The sequence below is a fragment of the Hylobates moloch genome, unplaced genomic scaffold, assembly GCF_009828535.3.
Source record: "Hylobates moloch isolate HMO894 unplaced genomic scaffold, HMol_V3 SCAFFOLD_3, whole genome shotgun sequence".
Classification (NCBI taxonomy): Eukaryota; Metazoa; Chordata; class Mammalia; order Primates; family Hylobatidae; genus Hylobates; species Hylobates moloch.
Genome location: NW_026652278.1, coordinates 230,958 through 239,290, shown reverse-complemented (window position 1 = coordinate 239,290; position 8,333 = coordinate 230,958). Strand labels below are relative to the sequence as shown.

Below are 8,333 nucleotides of genomic sequence, written 5' to 3'. Positions count from 1 at the left end.
GGCCCACACCCAGGCCTCTCCAGCTGGCACCTCCCTCAACAGAGCTCACACAGTTCCTCCCGAAGCGTCCAGTCCAGGCCCTGCCACCTGCCTTCCTGCTGGGTGGAAGGAATGGACCCCAGTGAAGAACCCCCTTGGTGTCCACAGCCCAGGGGCTATGGCAGAAGTCCCCACCCCTCTCAAGGCCTCCAGGGCAGCCACTGCCCCCACTCCAGCCCTTGGTGTCCCCAGGGCCCCAGGCCTGATTTCCCACTCAAGGTTTCATCAAGGGTACGTGGGGGCCGCTCTGGAGCCAGCAGCCTCCCTTGAGCTCAGCACCAAACAAGTCTGAGTGAGAACAGAGCTGGAATTGGAACCTTGAGACTGAACGTTGACCAGCGACTACGTTTTTCCATCATTTTCACAAGTCAGGGACACTTGTCCCAATTGGCAGGGCCCACCCCAAGACTGCCGGCCCCCTAGAGCCCTGGCCAGGGCCCAGGTCTGGGAGCTGCCGCTGGGAGGCCTGTTGTGAGTGGTGATACTGAAGCTCAGGGTGCCCCCAATTCCTCTTCTGGCCTAGGTGGTCTTCACCAGGTCTACAGCAGGAGGTTGAGGGCAAGCACCCCCTTCTTGAGGATGAGGTTTCCGTAGAGGGCCGTCTCCCTGCAGAGGAGCCAAGCCGGCACTGAGCTGGGCTGCAGGGTCAGGGTGCCGAGACCCTGTTCCAGCATCTGCGGGACAGAGCAGACCCTGTCCACCTTCACCCACTTGATGCTCAGGCAATGGGGGCCCTGTCCCCCGAAACTCCTCCCTGGTCTCTCCACTCTGTGGGACGTCTAGCCTCAGCCAGGCAGAAGCTGAGAAGAGGGTAGGGGCAGCTCCTGAGGCCCCGGTGGGGATGGGGGCAGCTCCTGAGGCCCCGGTGGGGATGGGGGCAGCTCCTGAGGCCCCGGTGGGGATGGGGGCAGGCCTGAGCCAGCTGGAACTCACCCCGTTGCCACAACAGCAAAAGCCTTCTTAGCCCGCTCATAAAACTCAAACCTCTCTATCTTTGCCAGGGCTCTCTGGAAGACAACATGGCAGGGTTGGAGGGAACCCTGCCCAGAAACCCTCATGGGCCAGCCCTGGACTCCCCAGGGCCCTAGCAGGGAGGGCATCAGGAAGCGGGGCCCCTGAGTTCCATTTCTTGGGCTCTCCCCCTGCAAGGGCCCCACGGGCATTCAGCCTCCGGCTCCCAAGGCCTAGGACAGGGGGTCCCAGGACATGGTGGACGAGGAACCTGTCATGCTTGGGTCTCTGCCTGGCCTGGGGCCACCCAGACAGCTCAGTAGACGGTCGAGCCCCTGCCAGCTGTCCTGGGGGGTCCCCTGCCCAGGACAAGAGCCCCGGCCCCCCTTATGGAGGCCCTGCTCAAGACCTGCTGGTGGGTTGCCCAGGAAAATGGGCCTGTCCCCTTGCAAGGCAAGCTGTGGAGGGGGCTGAGTGAGACACAGCATCCAGCGAGGCCTCTGACCAACCACAGCCAGGATGGGGCGAGAGACCTGGGACCAGGGGGCACCCCTCCAGGGGAGACTGAGGAGTGGAGGCCAGGCATCCTGAGTCCCCCAGGCTCCACTCACAGGCTGTGGTGGGTGATGACCCCCCTGGCAGGTCAGGATCCTGGGCGGGGCAGGGCAGGTGGAAAGCTCGGAGGCAGAGGAGGAGGGGCCACCCTGCCCAGGTGCACCTCTTCCACCCGGCTGGTGAGGGAGTGCCAGTGGTCCGGGGTTCTCAGGGTGATGGGTGGGAGACCACCTGAGGACAGAGCTTGGGACCCTCTGTCTTTGGCTCCTCCTGAGCCTCCAGGAGACAGAGGGTCCCTGGCCCTTTCCCCACAGTTGGGGCTGCAGGCTTACCGCGCAGCTGGCCCTGCGTAGGATGGACTCGTATTCCGTCCACACTGGGGTCTGCAGGCCCCTCTCCTTGTCGCTGGGCACCAGCTCCATGACTGCAGCCTAGAGGGAGGAGTCAGCTCTGGGGCCCTGGGCACTGCCAGCCTTCCTGGTCAGGTGACCATTCGGGACTCCCCTGGTGAGGGTCAGGGCCCCTTTGGGGACACATGGCTCCCCCCCCCACTCCAAGGCAGGTGGGCCCTATGAAGCCCGCAAAAGGGGAAACCGAGGCACGGAGCAGCAGGGTGCAGGGGCGACTCAGCCCTCACCGGACTCTCCACATAGGTGTCCAGGGGCAGCAGCTTCAGCACCGCCTCCAGGAGCTGCGGGATGCCCAGGCCTGGAGGGCGGAGGAGGCGGCACTCAGTCTCCAGCCTGCCCGCCCGCCTGCCTGTCTGCACCCCTCACACTGCAAGCATGGACTTGGGGCCACGACAGACCACAGAGGAGCCTCAGAGCCAGGAGCACTGCTCACCCGCCCGCCCTGCCCTGGGGGACCTGGGGCTCGCTCACCATCTGCACGGATCTCCATGGGCCCACACTGGCAGATGGAGGAGGCCGGGAAGTTCAAGTCCGCAAGAACTAAACAGCCGGGAGGACAGCCCGTGGTCAGCACCTATCCCTGCCCTCGGGGTCGGCGCCGCCCATCCTCCCACCCAGTCATGGCGGCAGATCGTGGGTCACAAGGGGTCTCAGGTCAGCCGGTTGGGCGCCCCCACCGCCGACCTGCCGCAGTCAGATCTGCAGGGCTGGAAGCCAGGTGGGGAGGTGGGGAGGGCAAGGTCCCTGTCTGGGAGGCGGAGAGGCGTCAACAGCTGCCCGCGAGGCTGTCGGGTGCTGACCAGGCCAGGGGGCCGACCCGGACCCGGCCGCCTCCCCAGGGGCCAGAGGACGCGCGGCTGCCCGCGATGCCCGGACCAGGCCCCCGGCCACCCAACCCCTGCCCCGGGACCCCAGGCCCCAGGAGAAGAAAAAGCGCCGAACCCTCAGGGGCAGCCCAGACGCGAGGCCTCTCGGGCCGTCTGGGGAGAGACTCCGGGAGAAGCTCGGGCCGGCCCCGCCCAGAGCCCCACGAGGTCTCAGTTCCCTAAAGAATGCCGGGGACGGGGCTTCCTGCCCGGAAGCCAGGGAGGCCAGAGCAACGCCCCCACCCCAGGACCCGGTCCTTCCCGGCCCGGGGGTCCCCGCGCAAGCCTCGCCCTCCTGCCTGCCCCGGGGTGCTCCCGGAGGCCCCGGCCCGCTGCGCTCACCGATCTCGTCCCCGTGCCCCATCCGCGCCAGCGCGTAGAGCAGCTCGGGGGACAGCAGTGCGGGGACACCCTTCAGCCCCACCATGGCCCGGCAGACGGGGCAGGCGGGGCCTGGGGGCGGGGCGGGGCCCTCACGGGGAGGGCGGGGCTTAGGGGCCGGGGCGGGGCCCTCACGGGGAGGGCGGGGCTTAGGGGCCGGGGCGGGGCCCTCACGGGGAGGGCGGGGCTTAGGGGCCGGGGCGGGGCTTTCCGGGGAGGGCGGGGCTTTTATGGGGAGGGCGGGGCTTTAGGGTCCCGGGCTTGGGGCTTGGGAACGGGCTGGGCCTAGGGTTCGGCGGGCTGGGGTCCGCTTGCGGCTCAAGGAAGGGCGGCGAGCCCCAGGAACTGGGGACGCGCGGGCTGAGTCGTGGCGTGGGGGCAACACCAGGTCCGAGACTCGGGCGCCCTTGCGTTGTGGCCGGGGGCTCCCCAGTGTCCCTACCCGAGCCTCCTACCCCGAGCTCCCTCAGGCCGAAGGGGTTCAACCGCCGCGGCCTCCCCTCATGAGGGTCTCTGCCCTCTGACCACGTCGTGCTGCCCTTAGGCCTGGCAGAATGCCCGGAGCGCACCGGGTCCCTGGGGTCACCATCGTGGGTAGCTGGACCCAGGCCTTCAGCCCACGCTCCTGAGGGGCCGGGAGCAAGGGACACGGGAGCCGGGACTTCGGACCCCCTGGGGGGGTCCAGGAGGGCAGCCAGGCCCAGCTTCCAGGCTCAGCTGCGAAGTGCCAGGACACCTAAGGGTCCTCCGTCATCCCCCAGTGTCAGCGGCCTGTAACCCCCTCCCAGGACGGCGGCGTCCTCACCTTCGGCTGGGCTCAGGCTGGCCAGGCCCTCCCTCCGCGGAGCCACCTTCTTCCACGTGATTCCCAGCTGGACACCAGCTGTAGGGCCAGCACTGCGGCCCTGGCCCTCAGCCCTGAGGTGACACAAATGCTTCGAGGCCTGGCGGCTCCTAAAAAGTTCTGAAAATCAATCTGTATGTGAAAAATGACAAAGCCACGTCAGAAAACCCGGAGGAAACAGACGTCTCCATGTTGAACTGCTTGGCCCTAGGAGCCAGTCCCCATGGGAAGTGGCCTAGGCTGCGTCGAAAAAGCCTGGTAGGGCCACCCAAGCTGGCACCCAGCAGCACTTGAACAGCTGTCCCTGGGCCGGCCGCTCGGGCAGAGAGACCAGGGCTGCCCAGGGCCTGCCGATGAGGAGTGGCTTTGCACCGAGGCCACCGGGTTTCAGAGCTGTACCTGCGCAGTTTCTACTCCAACCTGTAAGTGGAGAGTTACCGTTTACCCAAATATACAAGGGCAAACCGACTTTACAGAGACGGGCAAGAAAGTTTTCAGCTTCAAAACCAAATCAGGCCGGGCGCAGTGGCTCATACCTGTAATCCCAGCAGTTTGGGAGGCCGAGGCGGGCGGATCACTTGAGGTCAGGGGTTGGAGGCCAGCCTGGCCAACATAGTGAAACCCTGTCTCTTTAAAATATACAAAAATTAGCCGGGCATGGTGACCAGCGCCTGTAATCTCAGCTACTTGGGAGGCTGAGGCACGAGAATTGCTTGAACCTGGGAGGCGGAGGGTGCAGTGAGCCGAGATCACTCCACTGCTCTCCAGCCTGGGTGACAGAGAGTGACTCCGTCTCAAAAAAAACCAAAACCAACAAACAAAAAACACCTAATCAAACCCCAAACAATAATGGGGCCAGAGGTCAACTAGCTCAGGAGTGAGTGGAAGCCTCACTCAGTCTGGGGTTCCCCTGCCCCAGACAGTGGCACCCCTCCCTCCAGGCTCCCTGGGGCCAGCATGAAGACAAAGTCCACTCCCCAGCCTAAGAGTTGGGTGTCTCTCCCTGCCAAGCTCCGGAACCAGATAACTAGACGCAGCCCTCTGAGATGCAGCTTCCATGCTAGGCCCTTTCTTGGCTTCCAGCCAAGTGTGGCTGACACAGGTGTGAACGCGAGGCTGCAACCGGCCCTACGGATCTCTGGGGTTCCATTGCTTGAAATCAAATTATGGAGGCTGACCCCAGTGCACATGAAAAATTAAATGGAGTGGATTTTCTCAATGTGCGGGCTTCCTCCCTTGCATACTTGAATATTTGGTGCCTATCGATCTCTGCATGTTTACTCCAGGCTCCAGGGCCAGTGGTTCATGACCCGCACGGACCTCCACGTGCTCCACTCCAGTAAGTGAGCAGGTTCCAGGTTCCCTACCCCAAGGGAAGAGCCTGTTATGTCCTGTTGGACCTGAATCAAACTCCCTTTGTACCTGTTTCAGTATCTGTCAAACAGTCCCAGATCCCAAGGCTTATCTGAGGCTTATCTGAAAAGAACACCTCCTGCCTGTTTTAAGGCCAACTGCATGAGAACTCCCACCTGGCCTGGCAGAGGCGAGATAAACCTGCTCCACCCTGAAGCCGGCTCTGAACTAGTGGACTCCAATCACAGCACACAGGAGGACAGACAGGGGGGGTGGGAGTGCAGAGCCAATGCCTGCAAGGCGAGCGGTCGCAGAGCACGCGTGTGCCCACTTTACCTATACATGTAACCGGACACATGGGCGTGGCACCTGCAGTGTTCAGGGAGCCAGAGCTCAGCAAAGGTCACTGTTCTTCTTTCTTGATGCAGGTGAACCTGTCCTTGGTATTCAGCCCAAGTCCTCAGGGGTGGGGGCTCACACACTCTGCCCACCCAACCCAAGGCCATGACCACAATCTAGACCACCTACCCACACCGAGCTGCGGGACCAAGTGGAGGAGACATCTGCAAACGCTCTCTGGTGTCTGCACTGAGCTAGGGGGCAGGTGGGCTTCCCTGGGGGAAATATCTAGAACCATGGGCATGATGACATGTCATAGTATGAAACGTCAGGGCCACTAAAAAGAATGTTATAGGACCGTCATTTAGTGAAAAAATCAAATGGTGAAACATGCCACAACAGGCACAAACCTTCTGGACAGTATGTAGCTTGGGCTGCTGTGATGCAGTGGCATGGTCTGGGTGGCTGATAAACACTGACTTTCCACAGTTCTGGAGGCCACGGCTCCAGGCAGGTTCGGTGTGTGATGAGGCCCATCCTGGTTCACAGACAGCACCTTCCCACAGAGCACTCACATGGTGGGAGGGGCAAGAGTGCCCTCAGGACTCTCCTAAGGGCAGTAACCCCACTGGAGGAGCTCTGCCCCCTCATAGGGCACTAATCCCATTTGAAGAGCTCTGCCCTTGTGACTAGTCACTGCCCAAAGTCCCCCCTCCTAATGCAGTCATGGTAGGGGTTAGGATTTCAACCTAGAGATTTGGGGTGGGGCTGAGTGAAATGAGCCTGACCCAAAGGGACAAATGGAGGTCCCTCCATAGAGACAGGAAGTACAGGCATGGGTGCCAGGAGCTGGAGGGAAGCAGAAAAGGGGTTGTTTAATGGGAATGGTTTCCGTTTGGGAAAATGAAAGCTTACTTGGATAGTAATGGCTGCACAACGAGAAGGTACTTAATGCCACTGAAATGTGCACTTAAAATGGTTCAGGCCAGCCTGGGCAACACAGGGAGACCCCGTCTCTACAAAAGATAAATTAAAAAAGTTAGCTGGGTGTGGCAGTGCACCCCTGTGGTCCCAGCTACTTGGGAGGGGGGAGGATCACTTGAGCCCAGGAGATTCGGGCTGCTGTAAGCTGTGATTGAGCCACGGCACTCCAGCCCCGTCTCTAAAAAACAATGGTTAAGATGATCAAGTTTACGTCATGTGTTACCACAATAGAGAAGAATGCAGTAAACTGAACAGAGAGCTCCTTATGACAGAAGTACAAAGAAAATAGGGTGTGCTCTCGTGAGGAAAGGGCTCTACGTAAGTGGGTGTGGAAGAAAACCATAGACCATGCCTGTGCACGTGTGCAGGGGTGTGTGCGTGCGTGCACAGAAGTCTCTAGGAAGCCACAAGCCCAGCTGTTCACAGTGGCTACCCTGGAAGTATGATGTGAGGCAACTTACTATACAAACTTGTTTTGTTTGAATGTTGTTCCTTACAGTGAAAAAACAAAAAAGTTTAAAAAAACAACTGACATGACAGAATACTCATTCCCGACGTGACTACAGGGCATGATGTAATCTGAATCACCATCACTTGAATCAGCAGAGCATCTGTGTGAAGGCAGCATACAGTGTTTCCCTCAGAGCAGCCCCATTCCTCAGCGGCAGGGACACAAGGACCCGCAGGCCCTGCTTTCCGTCCGAGCACAGCATGCCCAGAGGGACCAGCGGGGGCTCCTCAGCAGAATTTTAGATTTGGAAGAAGGTGCTCCAGTCAGGATGCGAACACGGACCCTCACAGGCTGGGTGAAAAAGGCTGTCATGCCGTGAGAGGTCGGGCCGTGACCACGCAGCAATCGGAGAGAAACTGCACACCACGGACACTGCTCTTGAAAAGAGGATGATTTACTTGCTTCTAAAACTGACAGGCTGCACTTGTCCTCTCCAAGCAGAGGTGTGAGGCAGGGGCAGCTGGTTCTCACTGGTCTTTGAAGTTGGCCTTTCTCTTTTCCACAAACGCGGTCATACCTTCTTTCCGGTCATCCTGGTAGGAAAAGGAACAGAAACAGAGCTGGACACGCAGTCTCCTCACAGAGCCTGATGCCAATGTCCACCCGTGTCTCCCTGGCCCTGCCTCACTCATGCTCACAGGGGCCCAGGGGGCCGGGGAGGGGACTCAGCGGCAGGAACACCTGCCCAATCAGAGCTGGGCCTGGGCGTGGGGATTTTCACCGCCTCTCTTTACCAGTCTAGGTGATGGTCATTCAGGGGCCACTGTGTATGTCCAACAAGCTCACATCTAAAGAGCCTCAGATGCACCCATCTTGGTCACTCACCAAGTCATCAACTGGATGATGGGTGACCTGTATCAGGGGCTACTCTGTGTTGGAGTAGGACATGAGAACTCAACTCTGCATCTGCTTTTCTTACACTGTGTGCACGTGTCCCCAGGTGTGCGTGCACACACACACACGCATCTGTACCCCTTCCTCAGGTGCCCAAACCACTTTTAATTTTTATTTTGTAGAACAATTAAAACACCGGAGTATGACTTTCTCCCAGTGAAAGACATGAATTAAAATGGTAATCTGGGGCCGGGCGCGGTGGCTCA

The 8,333-nt window shown here is 60.5% G+C and overlaps 2 protein-coding genes across 4 annotated transcripts in view; both read right to left on the bottom strand.

Moving 5' to 3' along the window:
* Positions 1 to 245: 245 nt before the first annotated feature.
* Positions 246 to 7,142, bottom strand: FUOM (fucose mutarotase). 3 transcript variants are annotated; one of them, XM_058435858.1, is made up of 7 exons: positions 6,149 to 7,142; positions 4,008 to 4,178; positions 2,427 to 2,495; positions 2,183 to 2,253; positions 1,878 to 1,976; positions 973 to 1,046; positions 246 to 645 (listed from the first exon to the last, which is right to left on the bottom strand). In XM_058435858.1, the coding sequence occupies exons 3-7, from the start codon at positions 2,443 to 2,445 to the stop codon at positions 579 to 581; spliced, it is 330 nt and encodes a 109-aa protein (XP_058291841.1). In that variant the 5' UTR covers positions 2,446 to 2,495; positions 4,008 to 4,178; positions 6,149 to 7,142; the 3' UTR covers positions 246 to 578. The 3 variants fall into 3 exon arrangements, with proteins under 3 accessions (XP_058291841.1, XP_032030345.1, XP_032030337.1); XM_032174454.2 differs by lacking the exons at positions 4,008 to 4,178; positions 6,149 to 7,142 and adding an exon at positions 3,164 to 3,260 and having other exon boundaries at positions 246 to 713; XM_032174446.2 differs by lacking the exons at positions 4,008 to 4,178; positions 6,149 to 7,142 and adding an exon at positions 3,164 to 3,260.
* A 467-nt stretch (positions 7,143 to 7,609) lies between these two features.
* The window catches only part of ECHS1 (enoyl-CoA hydratase, short chain 1), a 10,696-nt gene continuing 9,972 nt past the window's right edge, over positions 7,610 to 8,333 (bottom strand). Inside the window, exon 8 of the mRNA XM_032174364.2 lies at positions 7,610 to 7,766. Within this exon, the coding sequence (XP_032030255.1) occupies positions 7,701 to 7,766 (66 nt within the window). The 3' untranslated portion in view covers positions 7,610 to 7,700. The remainder of the gene's footprint in view (positions 7,767 to 8,333) is intronic.

Excerpts from the sequence above, each read along its gene's own strand:
- FUOM (XM_032174446.2), bottom strand. The coding sequence starts at position 3,248 with ATGGTGGGGCTGAAGGGTGTCCCCGCACTGCTGTCCCCCGAGCTGCTC. Across the intron at positions 2,254-2,426 it reads CATGGAGATCCGTGCAGATG|GCCTGGGCATCCCGCAGCTC; the intron begins GTGAGCGAGCCC and ends TCCGCCCTCCAG. Across the intron at positions 646-972 it reads TTTGCTGTTGTGGCAACGGG|GGAGACGGCCCTCTACGGAA; the intron begins GTGAGTTCCAGC and ends GCTCCTCTGCAG.